The sequence below is a fragment of the Camellia sinensis genome, chromosome 12, assembly GCF_055761805.1.
Source record: "Camellia sinensis isolate YWXY chromosome 12, ASM5576180v1, whole genome shotgun sequence".
Classification (NCBI taxonomy): Eukaryota; Viridiplantae; Streptophyta; class Magnoliopsida; order Ericales; family Theaceae; genus Camellia; species Camellia sinensis.
In genome coordinates this window covers 53,240,250-53,261,148 of record NC_138972.1, presented here as the reverse complement: position 1 = coordinate 53,261,148, position 20,899 = coordinate 53,240,250, and the positions used below count along the sequence as shown (strand labels likewise).

General features: G+C 37.5%; 1 protein-coding gene across 4 annotated transcripts; it reads right to left on the bottom strand.

Moving 5' to 3' along the window:
- Window positions 1-213: 213 nt before the first annotated feature.
- On the bottom strand, window positions 214-20,862 carry LOC114303302 (putative disease resistance protein At4g27220). 4 transcript variants are annotated; one of them, XM_082898606.1, is made up of 6 exons: window positions 17,417-20,862; window positions 15,535-16,191; window positions 14,616-15,275; window positions 13,964-14,503; window positions 762-800; window positions 214-655 (listed from the first exon to the last, which is right to left on the bottom strand). In XM_082898606.1, exons 1-5 carry the CDS (start codon window positions 20,276-20,278, stop codon window positions 798-800), a joined length of 4,722 nt encoding a protein of 1,573 aa, XP_082754732.1. In that variant the 5' UTR covers window positions 20,279-20,862; the 3' UTR covers window positions 214-655; window positions 762-797. The 4 variants fall into 4 exon arrangements, with proteins under 4 accessions (XP_082754732.1, XP_082754731.1, XP_082754734.1 ...); XM_082898605.1 differs by having other exon boundaries at window positions 762-797; XM_082898608.1 differs by lacking the exon at window positions 14,616-15,275.
- Window positions 20,863-20,899: the final 37 nt, after the last annotated feature.

The window sequence follows — 20,899 nt, the reverse complement described above, 5'->3', positions numbered from 1 at the left end:
TTTATGACTATCACTATATGATATGCTAGATATACTCTATGTACTTTGTAATAAATAATAATATGTTCATAAATAGAATTTTAATTTAAAAGTTAAACAATATCACCAATGTATTAAAAAAAAAAAAGCCATAATAGGTTTATCAAATTGGAAGAAAATGCAGATATTTCATATTTTATCCTGAGAAATATTACTATAAACTGAGAATTATGGTTTAGAGAAGGCACAAGACACCAATATTTTTTTCTTGCTTGGAAAATAATATCGATGAAAGATACTTTAATACACACTTTTTATTCAAAATGTTTAGAGAGCTTATAATCACAATATTGAGCATTGTTACCATCATTATCATCAAAAGTCATCCTCATGTTCATTAATTATGGCTATCTCCATCCTCCTTGTACATATCACCACCATCATCATTGTTGTTATTAGTCTCTTCCTTTTCTCCTCCTTCCTCACCTACCTCATGCTGCAAGAAATAAAAAGGGCATACCCAGTGCACAAAACTCCCGCTTAAGTGGGGTCTGGGGAAGGGTTGATGTGTATAACCTTACCCCTGCAAGCAAAGGAGCTGTTTCCGTATCTCAAACCCGTGGCCACCAGGTCACCAAGAGGTAGCTTTACCACTACGCTAGGTCCGCCTTTCATGCTGCAAGAAATACAAATAAAAATAATAAAAAAAGGAAGTACAAATTTTTTTATAGACAAACTACTCATAGGAAAGATTTAGAAAAATGAAATGCAAAGAATCTCACCTGCTGCAGGTCCTGTTGCAATTGTTCTTGTTGTTGCTACTACAACACAAGAATACAAATAAAAATTCAGACAAGTTTGATTGACAAACTAATATGCAAAAATTTAAAAAGAAAAAAAAAAGGAGAAAAAAATAACACCAGAACTCGCAAGCACCATATGAGGTAGCATGGTGCATAAGAGTCGCAACTACCATTTGGGGCAACATGGTCCGTAAGAGCCACAACTTACTATACTCTTATGATAGAAGATTTTCTATACACATGAAGTTGATTAATATGAATAGATGAAGGGAAACCAAAAAACACACAAGTGGATTTGGGCATAATTATTTTTTTTTTGAGAAAAATTATAAAGTTGTTAGTTCAAAAGAAAAACAACAACAAAATTCCAAAGGACCAAACAAGAAAGCCTACTCAAATTACAAACAACAAATTATAAAATCCACCAAAAAATTACACGTGGTTTGGGAAAACCACTAATCTACGATAGAATTATGGAGGTTTCTTGAATGTTTCTCAGTTTTTAGGATAAAAAAATATAATAAAGGTAAAGTTCGGTTCAAAAAACGGGATCTTCTAAATACACCCAATCACACACACACAACCACCAATCTACGATAGAATTATGGAGGTTTCTTGAATGTTTCTTAGTTTTTAGGATAAAAAGTATAATATAGGAAAGTTTGGTTCCAAAAACGGGAGCTTCTAAATACATCCAATCACGCACACACAACCAGTGGCTTTGCTAAAGGAATTGGTTTGGGGCGCAGCCAGGGGAGGGGGTGTATTTAGAAGCTCCCCTCTATGGGAGATTAGTGGCTTTACAGTTACAATTTCCAAGCAGCACATGAACTTCATACTTGATTTGGCATCTTCATTGGTGATAATTTTGGTTTTTCATCAAGCCCTTTCAATATATTATTTAGGATGAAATTTAAAAAGAACATGACCTATAAATACGATAATGCTATGCACTTTCAAATTTAAGTTTCTTAACCTCTATTTTTCTTTTCATCTCACAAGGGTTATGTAACAGATTTGTGTTTGAATGCATATAATTGTTCTCCAAAATTGATGAAAGTTCAAAATTTGTTAGACCAAGATTGCTACCTTGACTAACATTCCTGATTAGTGGAGGAAATTTATTTCTACATCACTATTTTATATTTTTTCCTTTTGAAACCCTTGAATATATTTATATTTAAATAATATATATATAAAAAATTATGTTAATCATCCACTTTCACTAAAAAGTAGCAAGCTCTCAAGTGATCATTTTTATGAGTGAGATATGGGTGTCTGGCACCCATATCTAACTTAGACACTTGTATTCTCTAGTTTTATATAATGTTTAAAGAGGAACAAGCTCATATTTGCTAGTAAAGAATATTTTGTGTCTTTCACATGGCTGAGAGCTAAAAATTCTCTCTATATATATATATATATTTCTAAATATAACTTAATTTCACATATATTTTTAAATAATTTTAGAAAATTTATTCAGAGATCTCTCTTCACCTACATATGTTCCACTTGGTACAAATTATTTTCTTATATTCCAATAAGTCCTACAAGTGGTATAATTATCAAAATAATAATAAAGTGAAGCGCACATTAATGTTCACATTGTCAACGGAAATATTCATACCGTCAAATTTATTTAATGTGAATGTTCACATCATAAGTTGCTAAGGGTTCACAATTAGATATATATATATATATATATTGATAAATAAGGGTTCAAAAAATATTTGTAAGGGTAAAGTTGTTCATAAAATACATTAAATATAGGAATTATGATTTGATAGATCAAATGTCCAAAATAATAGTACTTACTGGAATAGAAGAATATCTTATGGACTATCTGGGATATAAATATTAGAAAGAGAATTTTCTAAGATTTAAGTTTAGAAAGTCTTTTGCTTGGATAGGAATGTAAAATAGATACTGTTATGAGTAATGTTACATGTACTTAAATTTTTACTAACAATTTTATTAGAAATATACATGTCACCACATCATTGGATGTTTAAGTATCATTATTTTTTTAATAACCAATCACATTTAACTTCTTATATCGTGTGAAAAACTATTATACTTTTATTATAAAGAACTAGACAAGTTCAATGCTTTTATAAGCTAGTAGATTTTAAAGTTTATACAAGAAAGTGTATTAGTTCGTAAGTAAAAAGGAGAGTGTGAATTGTTGGGTACACTTCAAGTGCACTATGATTAATCATGAATTTAAATAATAATTTTAAAAGTAATGCTCACAAATAATATATTAAATAGTTCAAGAATTAATAGCCCTGTATGATAAATCCAAAATTTTTGAATTTTTATGGGTGTGTTTGAATCATAAATTTAAATAGGAATTTAGAAAGGAAAAAAGAACAAGTATGTAAAATCTAGTTATATTTTATTAACATTTTAGCCTGTCCTCTTCACCGAAACACTTAATTATCCCACCTCCCTCATCCAGGCCTTTAACCCTAGTTAAATCCCTTCAATCCATTCCTGATACTGCCCTAACCAAGCTTCAGAAATGTGACTCAGCTACCTTTTTGGAATTCAATCTCCCCTTAACCTTTTCTCTAACGCCAATCCATAACCCTGCAGCCTCGATTGCTCGCCATTCCCTCAGGAAAGGCAGAGTGGGTAGATCGCCAAATGGGGGTCGGAAGACGCAATTGGAGCATGGGCTCACTGACTTGTTTGATGTGGAGGTTCGTACTGATACTTCAGTGGGTGTGGAGGAGCTGGACTGTGTTTCTTAGGTACCGAGTACACTCCCAGTTGAAGAAGGTAACTTTGATTCTGATAAGGCTCTGGTGGTTGGCCGTCAACAGCCATGACAGCAATGCTGATCATCAGCTGGAACTGTCAGGGGATTGGGCGACCTCTGACATTCCAAATCCTCTGAGGGTTGTACACAACCCATCGTCTTGGTGTGGTCTTTCTGATGGTAACAAAAAATAAGGTGGGTGATTTGGAAAGGATTCGTCGACGTCTTCAGTTTCCAAATTCTTGTTATGTTGATCCTGTTGGAACTGCTGGTGGCCTGGCTTTGTGGTGGCAGGATGAGGTGGATATGGACATCAGGTCGAAGAGCAGGGGTATTTTGTGTTGTGTCATTTCAATGCTTAATACCAAGTGGCTGACAACATTCATTTATGCCACTCTACGTGCTTCTCAGCGAGAAGTTTTTTGGAATTGCATTTGGCGTATTGCCTGGAAGAATCAATTACCTTGGCTTTGTATAGGTGATTTTAATGATTATGGGTCGGTTTGGGAAAAAGAAGGGGGTTCAGGACCCAATTTATGGAGAATTGAAAATTTTCAGAAAGTGTTGCACGATTGTGCTTTCATGGACTTAGAATTCAAGGGCCCAGCTTTCACTTGAACTAACCGGCAAGACGGAGTTGATAATGTCCAGGAAAGGTTAGATTGAGCTGTGGCCACAGTGAGTTGGAGGGAATTATTTCCTTATGCTCAGGTTATCCATGAGGCCCTGATTGAATCTGACCACTGTTCACTCATCTTACAAGTGTGCATCCCTCCAAAAAGAGTTCCGAGGCTCTTCAAATTCAAATCCATGTGGATGACTTCACCTCACTGCAAGGTAGTAATCCAATCTAGATGGAGGATTGGGCATCGAGGTTCACCCATGTTTAGTCTGTGCCAGCAACTAAAGACTTGCAAGGTCGGTTTGAAGGCCTGGAGTCTAAGTGAATTTGGGAATAATAGTTCCGTAATTGTTTTTTTGAAAGACCAACTAGTGAAGCTTCAAGTTGTGCTATCATCTATGGAGAATTGTCAAGCCCAGCAACAAATCCAAGATGAACTCGCAGATGTGCTTCAAAGAGAAGAAATGTTTTTACATCAACAGTCGTGGGTGCGTTGGCTTCAGTGTGGGGATCATAATTCTATGTTTTTTCATGCTTCCATTACCCAGAGAAGACAGAGAAACCAAGTGATTCAGCTTCTTAATGAGAGTGACCAACGGCTGACTTCTGATGAGGATATTAATGCGCATTTTCTGGATTATTTTTCTAAGCTACTCACCAGTAATAATCCAAGAAATCTAGATGAGGCTTTGATCTCGGTTGGGCAGTTGGTAACGGCGGATATGAACTCCAAACTAACTAGGCCAGTGATAGATCCTGAAATAAAGGCTGCGGTTTTTCAGTGAGGGCCTTTGAAGGCCCCGGATCTTATGGCCATGTTTGTTTGGGTGGACAAGAGCTTGGGATTGGACTAATAGTCTAATAAAATTATTAATCCGATATTTAGTTAAACAATTGAAGTACGGACTAACAATCCATTTGAATATGGTATCCCACATATGATGGACTATTCAATCCCACAGAGGGGGGGTGAGATATAAATTGAAAGACTAAGCCAAAGTTTGGACTATTAGTCCTACTTATAATCCTAACTCAATCCAAGCATAAGATAGGATACATAATCCAAAGGATTTGTAGTCCTAGGACTATTAGTCATGGGAATGCTAATCCAACCTAATCCAGTCCGCCCAAACAAACATGGCCTATGGGAATTCTGAAATTTTTTATCAGAAGTACTGGGATGTGATTGAAAAAGAAGTCTGTTCAGCTGTTCAGAGCTTTTTTTTTTTTTATCAATGGCTATCTTTCGAGAGAATGGAACCATACCAACTTCATTTTAATTCGTAAGATCCCGAATCCGGTGAAGCTCACACAATTCCGCCCAATTAGTCAGTGTAATTTCAATCTGAAAATTATCATCAAGATCTTGGCAAATTAATTGAAACCTATCCTCCAGAAGATTATCTCCCTGCAGCAGTCGGCCTTTGTTCCTGGGAGGATGATTCAAGACATCGTTATTGTTGCCCACGAAGCTTTTCACCACCTGAAGCTCAAAAAGCGAGGCAACCGCTGCGTGATAGCAGTAAAGCTGGATTTTAACAAGGCATATGATAGGGTCCAATAGGATTTTCTACATGCAATATTGATCAAAATGGGGTTTAGTCCAGTGTGGATTCAATGGGTCATGGAAGTTGTCACCACGGTATCTTTCTCAGTGTTTGCCAACGGAGTAAAGAGGGCCTTCTTCATTCATACTCGGGGACTCCGACAAGGGGATCCTCTGTCCCATTTCCTTTTTGTTCTTATTGCTGATGCCCTTTCTCTCGCTCTTTCAAGTGAAAATCGTGGAAACCATCTTGAGGGGTTAGTTCTGCGGCAGGGCTGCCCCACTTTATCACACCTTTTCTTTGCGGATGATGTCCTTCTATTTGCTCAAGTGAGTAGATGGGAATGCCAATTGCTGCAATCTGTTTTGGAATACCTACTGTAAAGCCTCAGGTCAGCTTGTCAATTATGAGAAATCAGGCATTGTTTTTTCATCTAATATGCCTGAGTATCTTGCACTCTTCTGGGAATCTCTCCAACTCTGCCCGGTACATTATATCTCAACCTTTCCTTTTGCTGGGGTAGGTCCAAATCTGATACCTATTCCTACCTAATTGATAGAGCGTTTCACAAGATGCAATGTTGGAAACACAATTTGTTATCAAAAGCTGGCCGTGAAGTCCTTCTTAAGTCGGTTGTGCAAGCTATCCCGGCCTATGCTATGTCCTGTTTTGCTCTTCTAAAAAAAATCAGCGATAAACTCAACTCGTATATGAGCAAGTTTTGGTGGGGAGGGGATCCAGAAGAAAATGAAATTCATTAGGCCAGTTGGGAGACACTATCTATTGCTAAATCTCAGGGCAGGAGGGTTTTCGGGACTTTAAGGCTTTTAATCTTGCTTCCTCGCGACGCAAGTATAAGAATACTAAAATTTCCCATTTCCTTTTGTGCTCGGATCTTGAAAGGTGTCTATCACCCACATTCCAACATTCTTTCAGCTAGTAGGGGTAGACGGGCCTCTTGGGCTTGGTCTAGTATTATGCAGGGCAGGGACCTTCTTATAAAGGGGCTTCGATGGCAGGTCGGTAATGTCACTTCTATTAATTTCTGGGAGGACAAGTGGGTTCTCTTATCCGCAGATTTTAAGCTTCAGTCCCTCAAGCCCCTGGGTTGTCCTGTGCAAAAGGTTGCAGAGGTCATAACTCAGTCTCGAGCGAAGTAGGATCAAACCGCTCTTCAGGCCATAGTTGAATAGGAAGATGTTTATAAAATTCTCACTATTCCTATATCTTCGGAAGGCAAATCTGATTCCTTGGTTTGGCACCATACTAGCAAAGGTGAGTTTGAAGTCAAAGAGTGGGTACTAGGTAGCGCTTATGGAACAACATAATGTTACCAATACAATGGCGTCCTTCTCTAACATGCCTCCGAAGGGCTTCAGGAAGCTAATTTGGTCTCTTCCGGTCCCTCCTAAGATTAGGAATTTTTGGTGGAGAGTTTGTTGCAATAAACTAGCCACAAAGGAGAATTTGTTTAGACGATATTGTACTGTTTCAAAATTGTGCCCCATCTGTCTTGCCCATTCGGAATCCATCGAGCATCTCCTGTTTCAGTGCAGTTGGACTCGTGCTATTTGGATTGGGTGTGATTTGGGTTTTCGCACTGGGAATGGACTCATTGATTCAGCGTTGCAGTGGACTATGTCCATGTTGGAGGGATGTCCTAATGTGAAGGAGAGGAAGAATTTGCTGGGGAAGATTGCCACTGTGGGGTGGTATATTTGGAGAGCTCGAAACTGCTGGGTCTTCAATCAAGCTTGGATTGATCCATCCTTAGTCGTCAATCAAGTCTCTGCCTACTGGAGGGAGTTTAATCGGGCTCTCAACCCCATCATAGAGTCCAACCGAGGAGATCCAGCCTCCTCAGCTAGTTGTCCTAAGTGGAGTTGCCTAGTTCCTGGCTCCGTGAAGATTAATTGTGATACGAGTTTCTCTGTCACGGATAATCAAGCTGCCTTGGCTGTTATTCTAAGGGATGACCGCGGACAACTTATGGATGGGATTGTTTCTACCATTTTTGCTGCGTCTGTCGTTTTGCTCAAGCCATGGGCCTTTCAAACGTCCAGGTGGAAATTGACAACAAGAATGTTATTGAGCTGTGTGTTACGGAGTTGGTTCCGCCATGGGATTACAGTGCATGTGTCCATGATATTAAGGCTCTGTGCTCCTCTTCAAGTACTTCCTTTTTCTTGGGTTCCAAGGGATGCCAATCATGCTACCCATTGGCTTGCTTCTAGCCATCTCAAGGGAAGTCGTCCTTTGGATTGGGTTAGCAATCCTGCTAGCTCTTTATTGTGCGTTTGTTGACTGTGGATTCTTCTTTGTAGCCCCAGGGCGTTTAGTCGTTCAAAAAATAAATAAATAAAAATTATTAACATTTTACTCACATTTTCTCTTTCTTTTTTTTAAAAATCTCTATCCAAATTTATGATCCAAACGCAACTTAAAACAAACTTCCATATCTAAGAAAGAACAAGCTTTTGATCTTTTATAATTGAAAAGAAGAAAATTTTATGTAAAATGTACTTCAGATATATTTATTTGATACTTCTTTTAATTTCAAATTTTTTTCTAAACATATATTTTAAATAATTTTAGAAAATTTATTCATAGATCCCTCTTCACCTACTTATGTTTCACTTAGTACAAATTATTTTCTTATATTCTAATAAGTCCTATGGATGACACAATTCCCAAAATGCCCTTGATGATGATAGGGTGAAACTCGCATTAATGTTCACATTGTCAACGTAAACATTCACACTGTCAAATTTATTTAATGTGAATTTTCACATTATCAGGTTGCTAAGGATTCAAAAAATATTTGTAAGGGTAAAGTTGTTCATAAAATACCGTAAATATAAGAATTAGGATTTGATAGATCAAATATCCAAAATAATAAGTCTTATTAGAATACAAGAATATCTTATGGACTAACTAAGATACAAATATTTGAAAGAAGATTTTCTAATAAATTCCCCAATAATGTTTCTCATATTATAATATGAAATATATATATATATATATATACATTTTGACACGTCCACATAACTTTTGGATATATCCCAATATTCTAAAATTTAAGTTTAGAATGTCTTGTACTTGGATAGTGTTAACAACTACCATCACCTACTCCACCTACTACACATACCACCACCTACTACACACCTACCACAACCACCTACTACCACCTACTCCACTACATCTCCTATATAAGGAGCCCCTCACCATTTGTAATATACAATATACATCAATCAATAATACAATTCTCTATTTCTTTTTATACATCAATTTTAACATGGTATCAGAGCTATAAGATTTAGGCCTATATTTCTTTCTCACCGGCGGGCAGTCGGCCGGCAACCTTGCCTTCACTGCCCGCTGGAGTTTTCTACACATACCTTCACTCCGCTGCATCTTCAACTCTCTCTCTCTGTATTGAAATTCAGGGAGAAAGACACACACACACACACAGAACCTGTAAAACCCTAGTTTCTCAGCATAGGGCTGACAGTCCAATTCCTCAAAATGGCGTCGGTGATTTTCGCGGACTGTTCATCTTCTACCGCGGCGACGACTCGATTTCTGCCCCTGAGTCGACTCAGCGTCCTTCACTCTCACTGGTCGATGCCCTTCAAGTTTTCACCTTCGAATCATAGCCTCCTGAGTACCATCGTCGCCAACGGTCACTCATCTTCTTCTCCCTCTGTTCTCACTGCTGTAATGGCATCTGCAACCTCTGCAATGATCATTGATGGAAAATCAATTGCAAAGCAAATCAGAGATGAGATAACTGCTGAAATATCAAGGATGAAGGATCTCCAGGGCGAAGACTTCGAGTACTACCTACGACTTCCAGCGCCGCCGCTTCGCCCTCACAGTCCTCGGCAAGACAGGTTGCTTTGTCGAAGGCGTCCTCCACCTCCCCGGCAACCTTCCCACAAGCACCGACCAATCAACTTGCGACTCCGGTTGCCGTCGCATCTGACGGTGTCAGTCTTCCGGTTCACAATTTCCGCCTGCCGGTTGCCGGTGCCCGTCACAGTCTCTGTCTCACTCTGCGGCTCTCTCTCTCAGCCCATCAGGACAGACTTTGATATAATTTTGAAGACAAGCTTTCCCACCTCTTCAATCTCTGCAAATGGAGGACCGAGAAATCACAGTAACCCCCCTCACGGGTGAGGAATAGAATATGAAGTGGTTCTGCAATAGTGGGGGTGTTCTAGGGCTTGTTCCCACTCTCTCTCCTCCTATCTCCTATCACTAATATCCTGAGCAATTTGTCTCCACTCACTTTGACACATTCTTTTTCTTTTTCTTTCTTTTTTTATTTTCCTTTTTCTACATCTATATCTATATATATTTTTTTTTATTCTCATCCTCCTTCCTTTTCTTTTTTCATCACACCCATCCACCGTCCAAAATTTTCTTTTTTATTATAAAACTTTTGTCCCCCTCTTTTCATTTCTTTATTTTTTTTTTCTTTTACTCACCCATGTGACCCACGATGTTCCAACCTATACTTTTTCTTTTCATTACACTCTTGTTCCCCACTTTCTTTATTATATATATATATATATATATATATATATATCTCTTTTTATTATCTTATATTAAAAAAAAAAAAAAAAAAAAAAAAACGTCATCATCTCTCCTCCATTTGATTTCCAACTCCATTATTTTTATTTATTTTCTCCAAATCACTTTCCTTATTTCCCCCATCTTTCATTTTTGATTTCAAATATATTTTTATTATTTTTTCTTTATTTTTCTTTCACATTATTTTTAATCTTTTTCCAATTCCATTCATACCATATAGCTTTGCACACCAAACCATTTTTATTCATCTCAGGGATCCACCCCGATCCCAATTTTACACAAAAAAAAAAACAATAAAAAAAAAAAAAAACAACAACAACAACAACAAACCACCACACAACACCAACAGCTTCGTTTTCTTTTCTGCAGCCGGCCACCAACCGACCTCACTTCTTCGCCTATTCCGCCGGTCTCTTCTTCTTGCCTCCGTCCTGCGCGCCCCTTGACGGTGTTGCCTCCATGCTTCCTAGACCACCAAGCACGTTGCCTCCTCCCTGCTCCTCCACTACAGCATACGGTGGACCTCCAAATCGGAACATCACGGTGGCCTTCCGCTTCAGCTCCTTATTTTCCGCCTTTAACACACTTATCTCTGCTCGCGCATCCTTATACATGCGTTGGAGCAAAGCCAGTTGGGCATTTAACTGCTGCACCTCATTTGTTCTACTCTGCAGCCGGTGCGACAAGTTTGTGACCGCAGTCATGGTTTCAACACATGACTTCAATGTATACTGATTCGCCTCAATATCTGATTGCGCTGCCATTCTTTGCTCCACAGACCGCATAGGAAAGGTCAACGGAGCAAACTCAGGGGCGCTTGGTTGAGGTTCACGAGCAACCGCACCAGTTACCTCTCTTGTGGACTCGTTGAGGTCGGGAAAGAGAGTGAGCAGACTACGGGACGAAGAGGCCATGTTATGGGTTGCTGAGTGTTTCAGAGAAGGGTTGGTTACAGAGTGTTACAGAGTATCTCTCTCAAGACAACGAAGAGTTTCTCAGAGGTTTTTAGCCAGTTTTTTGTCTTAGCCTCTACCTCAGCCTCAGCATCCGTCTTGGTTAAATAGCCAAGGCAGACACGCGCATCGCGCGCCACTTGACGCCAGACGACAAAACGGGCGCGCAAGCCAATGTGGTGACGCGCCTCGCCATCATGTCCGGCACATCTTTTTATGACTTGGGCTCGCCTTTTGATGGCACGCCTTTTTATGGATTGGGCACGCCTTTTGAAAGATTGGGCACACCTTTTGAGGGTGCGACTTTTTAGGGGTCCGACAAGACTCTGTAAACTGTCCCGACATTGATTCCGGTTAGCTCCTTCATGGGTCCGACAAGACTCTGTAAACTGTCCCGACATTTGATTCGGGTTAGCTTTTCCAAGGGTCCGACAAGACTCTGTAAACTGTCCCGACATTGATTCCGGTTAGTTTCTACAAGGGTCCAGCAAGACTCCGTAAACTGTCACAACAACTGTCACAACATTGTCTGCTACACCGGTCCGACATGACCCCATAAACTGTCTTCTACATCGGTCTGACACGAGCCAGTGTCTTCTTCATCGGTCTGCCATAACCATACAGTCTTCTACAACGGTCTGACACGACCATACAGTGTCTCCTATCCATTTTTTATTTTTCAGATTATTTTCTTGTTTTGTTACTCTCTCCAAACTCAAGTTGGTTCGTTCCTATCCCCCTTGAGTTTGCGGGGGGCTGTTAACAACTACCATCACCTACTCCACCTACTACACCTACTACCACTAGGGGTGTTCGCGGATCAGTTTTGTGCGGTTTGTGGTTCGGTTTTGACCCGCCCGCATCTATGCGGTTTGGGAAAAAGTCAACCCGCAACCGCCCGCAGTGCGGTTTGCGGTTTGTGCGGATAGGGTTTGCAAATGTGCGGGCGGTTTGCGGTTTGCGGTTTACACTTTTTTCTTTAAAAATTAATTTTCGAGCTTTTTTTCCCGCGAATTTAGGCATCAGATTCATTTTATATATTTGTGATAACAATTTTTTGATGAGTTTACAAATAAAAATTGAATATCAATGCATTAAATGAAAGTATCCAAAACAAAGAGACCCTACACTAGCATTTTTGCCATGAAAAAAATGTATATCAATGCATTAACGGTTGTACTCAATTAGAATTGCCAGTTCAGTAATCAATAATCAAACTATAAGTTTTATCGACCATTAGAAGGAAAATTTTATTAGGAAAAAGTGGATGAATCACCAATGAAAATCATATAAGAAACCAAGTTTAGGACTTGATAATTCTACGGCACTAAGAAAGTTGAGAAATACTTAAAAATAAGGATCCTAGTGTCATAGAGAATATAATGGTGCTCCTGTAAAAGTTACAAAGTTGGTATATAAAAAAAAAATAATAATAATAATCAAAGTGCGGGCGGTTTTTGCGGGTTGCGGGTTTAAACCGCGACCCGCCCGCAACCCGCAAATTTGTCATATTTCAAACCGCATCCGCCCGCATTATGTTTGTGAAACCGTCCATTTATATGCGGGTTGGGCGGATTGGGCGGTTTGAGCGGTTCGGATAAACCGTTGCCCACCCCTAACTACCACCTACTACACACCTACCACAACCACCTACTACCACCTACTCCACTACATCTCCTATATAAGGAGCCCCTCACCATTTGTAATATACAATATACATCAATCAATAATACAATTCTCTATTTCTTTTTATACATCAATTTTAACAGATAGGCATTAACAACCAATACTCATACTTGAGGCCATGTAACATAGATACCTTTGTGAGCAATGTTATATATACTTAAATTCGTACTAACAATCTTACTAAAAATTTACATGTCACCACATTATTGGATTTTTAAGTATCATTACTTTTTTAACAATCAATTATATTTTCTTTCTTATATTTTTAATAACATTGTTAGTATATGAAAAATTATTCTACTTTTATTACAAAGAATTATACAAGTTCAATGCTTTGATAAGCTAGTAGATCTTAAAGTTTATACAAGATAGTGTATTAGTTGGCAAGTAAAAAGGAGAGAGTGAATTGTTGGGTACATTTCAGGTGTGCTATCATTATTAATCATGAATTTAAATAATAATTTCAAGAGTAATTCTCACAAGTAATATATTAAATAGCACAAGAATTAATAGCCCTGTACAGTAAATCCAATTTTTTTGAATTTTTACGATTGTGATTGAATGATAAATTTGAATATGGATTTAGAAAGAAAAAAAGAAAAAGTGTGTAAAATGTAGTTATATTTTGTCACATATATTTTCTCTTTTTTTTCTTTTTTTTTAAAAAAAAAAAATCTTCATCTAAGTTTATGATCCAAACACAACTTAAAAGAAACTTTCATACTTTAGAAAAAACCAAATTTTGATCTTTTATAACTGAAAGGAAGAAAATTTTATGTAAAATGTACTTCAAATATATTAATTTAATACTTCTTTTAATTGAAAATTTAGCAATATAGTAAACAAAATTTTAATTTTTGGAAAAATCATGATTTGATAGTTTTAAAATACTTATTTCTCAATTGTTTGAAGCTTGTTTTCCTTTTTGGATACTTGGAAGTTAAAATGTGACTTATGCACTTAATGGAAGAAAAAGAGAGAGAAAAACAAAAGTATTCATCTAAACAACATACCTTTTTAATTAGGTGCAGTATGGTTTGATTGAGGTCGCTTATCCATAGCCAGTCTTCTCCTTCTTTTCCTGGGTACCACTTGACCCTTCCCTTCTTCACAAATACACGTTGCAACTTTGGGGTGCATACGACTCCAGGAGAGAAGGTCTTCATTTCAGGGCAATTGAGAACAGTGATGTTTTCTACCAGTGGCAATTCCCAAACATGAGTAACGTGGCAAAAACTCTTGAGCTCTGGTAGATCTTCGAGTTCCAAATACTCCAATTTAGGCAATGGAGTTCTGTTTATCCTTCCTTCTTCTTTATCTTCCTCCTTTGCAACTACTTCTTCCATCATCGAGCATTTATTTATGACTAGCTCTTTTAGATGCACAAGATATCTGGCCATAAAAGGAGAGAACAGATTTTTCAAGCTGCCACAATCTGAGACACACAGTTTAATTAGTTTGTTGAACGAGCCGGTCTGAAGTTGATTGCACCATATTTCGTTCATGCTCTGAAATCCATGGAGTTCCAATTCCTCCAAGGTAGGGAATGCAACCTGCAAACCAAACAATTGCATTAACAACCATACTACTAAAAGTAATATAAAATGTTTAAAAAGGAGATTTACTGCTCTAGTGTCATTGGAGCATTCAACTTCTACCATTCACCTTTTCATTGAAGAGACTTTGTCCCGGGTTCTGGATGTGTTCAAATGATGTTGCCACAGCAGTAGTCACTTTGGGGAAGATACTCACAAGGTTTTGCAGATCATTAAGTCGCAGAATTTTTAATTGAGTGAACTCAATATTATCCACCAAAATTTCAGCATGGCTATCCTCCTCCCTAAAAATTGTTGACATCATTTTACATCCCCTTATATTCAATTCTTGTAGTTGTAGGACACACTGTGTCATGGACTGTGAGAACAGAAATCTCAAGTTGTCAAAATCATCAATATGTAGAATACTTAATCGTGGAATGTACATAAATCCAATGGGATGTCTCTCTGAAATATGGTTCAATTGGGGTAGACTTTTTAATTCAAGAGATTTCAATAACGGGAATATCTTTGAGTTGTGTTCCGTACAGTCAACCACTTCCAATTCAAACACTTTCTCCAGCAAACTGCAATCCTTGATAGATAGTTCTTCAAGATTTTGCAGCCTCTTAAGCAATTGTGCTTGAAAAACTTTGGGCAATTTGCTGCAGTGTCGTACACGTACATATCTCAGTTTGGACAACGACATCAATGAAGGTGGACAGTGTCCCATCCCTTCCAAATTGTCAAGATGCTCAAGTTCTAGCACCTCCAAAGTGGGGAATACGACCTGAAAAGAACTCATTCTTTTGGTTATAATATAATGATAGTAGGAATGGTTATGAGATATATACCTCTTTGTACTTTGTATGTGTTACCTAGAACTTTTTCACCTTGAATTTCAAATTATTGGAATAAGATATGGTAGCCCATTTCATTTTGTTACTTGAACCAAAACAAAAATTTTTAAAAAAAAAAAAAAAATCATACAAATCATTGTAAAAGTTAAGTAGCTTTGGTTTCACCAGCATTCTACTTCTTCATTTTACCTTCTCATTGAATAGAGTTTGCTTGACATTTTGGAGGCATTCTGTTGATGTAGCCGAAGTAGCAATCACTTTGGGAAAGAAACTCACAAGGATCGGTAGATCATAAAGCCGCAAAATTTTCAATTGAGTGAACTCAATTTTATCCACCGAGCTTTTGCCCTGCCCTTTCTCGTCTGCAACAATCATTGACATCATTTTACATCTCCTTATGTCCAATTCTTGGAGTTGTAACATACACTTCATGGAATGTGGGAATAGATATCTCAAGTTATCGCAGTCATGGACATGTAGAATATTTAATTGTGAAATGTACGTAAATCCAATGGGATCTCTCTTTGAAATATAATTCAGTTGGGGTAGACATTTTAATTTTAGAGATTTCAAGAGCGAGAGCATCTCTGATTCTTGTTCCTTACAGTCCCCCATTTCCAATCCAAACACCTTCTCTAGTAAACTGCAATTTTCTACAGTTAGATCTTCAAGATTTCGCAGCCTCGTAAGAAATTGTGATGAAAAAACACAGAGCCATTTGCCACAGTGGTCTACATGTACTTTTTTAAGTTTAGAAAAGGAACCCACTGAGATTGGAATGTGTTCCAGCCCTTCCAGATTGTTAAGATCCTTGAGTTCTAGCTCCTCCAAGCTAGGTAATGCAACCTGAAACTAAAACTTTTGTCAGTGGTAGTTATAACATTTGTAGGAATGGTTATGGAATATCACTCTATTTCTGTCTCTCCTCTTGTAGTCTGCATATATGACCAATAATTTTTACAACCAAAACGTTTAAATGAATGAAATAAGATATGATTACCTTTTTTTCATTTGGTTCTTGAGATAAAAAAAAAAAAATACTAATCCTTGACAATGAAAAGAGAGAGAAGAGAAACAAATGATTGTGCCATTCAACTAAAGAAACTAACAATAGAATAAGCTACGTTCTAATGGTAAAATTTCCATCCATGACCATGAATAGTAACAAATTGAAACAAATAATAGAATACAAGTAACTTTATACAATATAGAAACATAACAAATAATATAGATAACAAATAGAATAAATCAATATTTTATAAAACTCAATTTAAAAACTATTTTTAAAATTTTGTAATGTAAATGATTTGGATGGTGCAAACTACGGAAATTTTGTAAATGTGAAGTATTCAACTTATAATTATCGTCCTAATTACTAAGTACAATATATATAATTTTTAGAGGGATTTACTTGTAGGTCTTAATAGGTGAACTTATTATCCATTAGGTCCTGTAAGAATTAATGGCGTTTTTTATCAAATACTAATAAAAAAAAAAAAGTCACTAATTATTAATTTTCAGCAACAATTTGAAAATTTTGTCACAAAAAAAAGTAGCTAATTTTCAACTTTCAGCGACAGTTTAAAAAATTCATCATAAAAAAAATCACTAATTATAAGTTTTAACGATAATTTATAAAAACCGTAAAAAAAAAGTCACTAATTGTCAAATTTTAGCGACATACAAAAAATCGTCACAAAATATTATTTTTAATGACGATTTTATTAAGATTTATTTTAAATAGGGCTTGATGATAATTAATTCCAACTATCAGGACCTATTGATAATTTGCTGTAATTTTTAAAAACTTCTGGGTTGCGACTGCCCCAACCCACACCCCTAGATCCATCCTTGGTAAGAAAATTTAGTAAGAAAATTAAAAATTTAGATGCACCTAAAATGTAAATATTTGTGAAATATTTTTAAAAAACTCACTAAAGAAGAGAAAAAACCAGTATATATATATTTTTTGTCTTTAGTTAATTTTCTTTTTATAGATTTTTTCATAAATATTTACTTTTTAGATGCATCCAAAATAGATGTACCTATTGAGGAAGCCGTGTGGACATACCTTGTGGGGGAAAAGAGACAGGAAGGTAGCATTGTGGTTTTCCATTGACTCTGAAAACGGATTACTGCTATTGAGGAAGAGCCACATGAGTCGTGGTAGACACCGAAGATGCAATTTCTTCAATTGAGGGAACTCAATCTCGTCAGTCCCTCTGCAAAATCCAACGAGCATTGATAATCTGCACAAAGTCATGGATTCTAACGCTTGAAACTCCGTCTTGTTTGTTGCATCATCTTCTCCTTTTTCCTTCCAAATAACTTCTTCCATTCTATCACAATTTTCAATATAAAGATGTTTTAGTTTTCCAAAAGAGCCGGTTGGAAGTTGGCAGTGACATATCTTTCTTAAATTAGGTAGATTACTGAGATTTAATTTCTCCAGGATAGGGAAAATAGGAGGAATAACATTAGGTGTACGCGGAACCCATTCCATTGTATTGACAAAACATTCTGGTGTAACACAATCATCAATTAATAGGTCCTTCAAGTGTTGGAGTCCTTCAACTCCCTCTCGAAACAACTCTTGCACTGCATCCTCCGAACTAATCTCCCGTAACCGTACAAGTGCACTACTCCTTAACAACGAATTGATCCCACCACATTCTAACGGGATAGTACACGTGTCAAGAAGTCTGAGACTCAAAAGCTTTCGGAGCCTTGTTATGTATTCTTCAACAAAAATGAGGTTGGCACCATAACCTATCAAAATTGAGTACTTTGTCAATTTGCTAAACAATGGGATTCTTGGCAAACACACGACATCTTTTATATTAATCTCTAAAGTATTCAAATTGGACAAGGATTCAAACTCTCTTAAGCTTGCATTTTCTCCTCCTTCCTTGCCTTCTCGTTCCCAAATGATTTCGCAACCACCCATGTACAACTCTTGTAATTGGACTAGGGCTGATATGACACCAGGTGCTATTCTTTTAAGTTCCAAACATCCTGTCAGATCTAACAACTTTAAATTAACTAGTCCTCCTATTTCCTCAGGTAACTCCTCAATGTTGGATCCACGAAAGGTGAGGATTTCCAGATTCAATAGCTTTCCCATTACAGATATATTATCGAACTTCTGGCTGTAATCAAGATGCAATGTCAACAGGTTTCTCAAGAATTGCAGTGATGACAGAAGTAACGAGATGTCTTTCGTGATTCTCAGGTCCAAAACTTTGAGTTCCCCCATGCCCTCAAAAAAATTGCTTGGTATTTTTAGTGAACTATTCCAGCATTCTATTAGTAAAAACTCAAGTTTTGAGCATGTCAATCCTCCTGGAAACTCTTCAATTTCATTTGATATCACCGAAATGGAAGTGTAAAGCTCATATGTTGCCTTCTTTGGCCACTCTCTCGATTTGGCACCATGGATTGTCATAAAACCATGCTTATCTTTAGCTGCAATTGATATAGCAACATCGCGCACTAAATCGTGCATTTTTATTTGCCCCTCAACACGACCATCCAACAGTAAATAACAACTTTTGAGTTGATCAACTAAGACATTCACTCGATCTCTTACTTCATCCACTTTGTCGATGCCTTCAAACCACCGCAATCCGATTCCGTATCTAACCAAATCTTCAATAGTAATATTATAGTCTTCTGGAAACAAGCAACAAAGCAGAAACAACTTCTTGGCTCTCTCATCTTTTAGAAAATTGTAACTAAAATATAGAGCTTGATACACTTTTGCAGACACTTCTGACGACAAACTTTCTGAACAAGGGGTTCTTAGTTGTTGAAGCGCATTATTCCAATGATGTTGGTTGTGTTCGTTTGTAAGAGCCCTTCCGATAGTTACCAGGGCAAGTGGTAAACCTCCACATTCATTTACAATCTGTTTTGCAAGTGGTAGCAGATCAAGGTCATCAGCACAATCGCCTACCTTCTCTCTAAAGAGATGCCATGGTTCTTCACCCACTAGGACTTGAAGTTGGGTATACCTTTTATTTTGTATTCCTTTCCATAGATTTCGATTTCGTGAAGTGAAAAGGATCTTACAACTCTTGTTGCTGCCTCCTTCCAAAGGAAATCCCAACTCCTCTAGATCAAATTCTTCCCAAATGTCATCAAATATGACAAGAATTTTCTTATCGTTCTGTAGAAGTCTCTCACGTAGCCGACTAGATCGTAGTATTGGGTTCTCCATGTCAAGTTGTAAACCCAACATTTCTGCAATACAACTTTGAACCTGTTTTAAGTTTGGTTCTTGGCTGACAACTGCCATTGGAAATTCATTGAAGAGATTTTTGGTTCTGTTTGCAACTTCTTTTGCCATTGTTGTCTTGCCCATTCCGCCCATCCCGCATATCCCAATCAAGTGGATCCCATCATCTTTCAAAGCCTCAATGATCTCGTTCATGACCAGAATTCGAGAATCAAACCCCTGGAATTCTGTTGTTGTAGGCATAGGTTCTATGCTTGGTGGTGGTGGATTGTAGGACGACTGAATGTAGTTGCTACCCTCAGCATGGAGAAGAGCAAGTTCCTGAGTTTTCTTCACAGCTTTCCTGCCCAGTGAGTAACGCAACTTGAGATTTGGACACCACCCATTGAAACACCCCTTTTGAACTTGGGCCTTGTCTTTAATAATTGTCTCTGCCGCTGCTGTGTTGTCATTTGCTTTAGTCAGCCATGCCTCAAGATGAGGTCCAACGGTTCTGACATTGTTGCGTGTTTCATCCACCCCTAGTTGAACCCCTTCTCTTGTCACTTTTAGGCTGTCCAATTGAGTCTCAAGATTTTGAATGTTGGTGTTGAAGCAAAACAGATAACCAAACTGTCTGCCGATCGGAGCAACCAAGTACTCTCCAATTCCCCCCAGAGCTTTCCCCAAGAAGGAGAGACCAACTCCTTCAGCCATTTCTCACTTTTTTCTCTTTTTAATTTTTGGGCTTTTTTCTTGACTTTTTTTCTTTCTTTTTTTTTTTTCTTCTTAAGAAATTATAAGGAAACACAAGATGAAAAAGCCAAAAAAAAAAGAAGAACGAAAGCTAAGATAGTACAAGAATCAAAAAGAGACAGCAAGACTGAAAGCAAAGAAGCAAAGACAGTACAAGAATCAAAAGGCAATTTTCTGGACTCTTTTTTTTTCTTAAGAAATTGAAAGGAAACACAAGATGAAAAGGCCAAAAAAAACAAGAAGAATGAAAGCAAAGAAGCAAAGGGAGTACAAGAATCAAAAGGAGACGGCAAGAATGAAAGCAAAACAGTACAGCCGGAATAAAAGGGAAATGGAGTTGAGAAAGTAAATGAAAGCTCTGTTTTCAAGTTCAGTTACCTTGCTTGGTCTGGAATATGAAGAGGGAGACCTGAAAAAGCATACACACTGGAAGCAAATTTCACCGCAGGTATAGAGCCCTCACCAAGCAAACTTCAGCAGTCACACTGGTTTGAGAGAGAGAGAGAGAGAGAGAGAGAGAGGAAACTAATCAGCAATGTCCCAAGTTGGTCAACGTAGAAATGATCAGTTGGACCTCCCTTA

Excerpts from the sequence above, each read along its gene's own strand:
- LOC114303302 (XM_082898605.1), bottom strand. The coding sequence starts at position 20,278 with ATGGCTGAAGGAGTTGGTCTCTCCTTCTTGGGGAAAGCTCTGGGGGGA. Across the intron at positions 15,276-15,534 it reads AAACTCTATTCAATGAGAAG|GTCGTATTCCCCACTTTGGA; the intron begins GTAAAATGAAGA and ends AGTTCTTTTCAG. Across the intron at positions 798-13,963 it reads TACTGCACCTAATTAAAAAG|CAACAACAAGAACAATTGCA; the intron begins GTATGTTGTTTA and ends GTGTTGTAGTAG.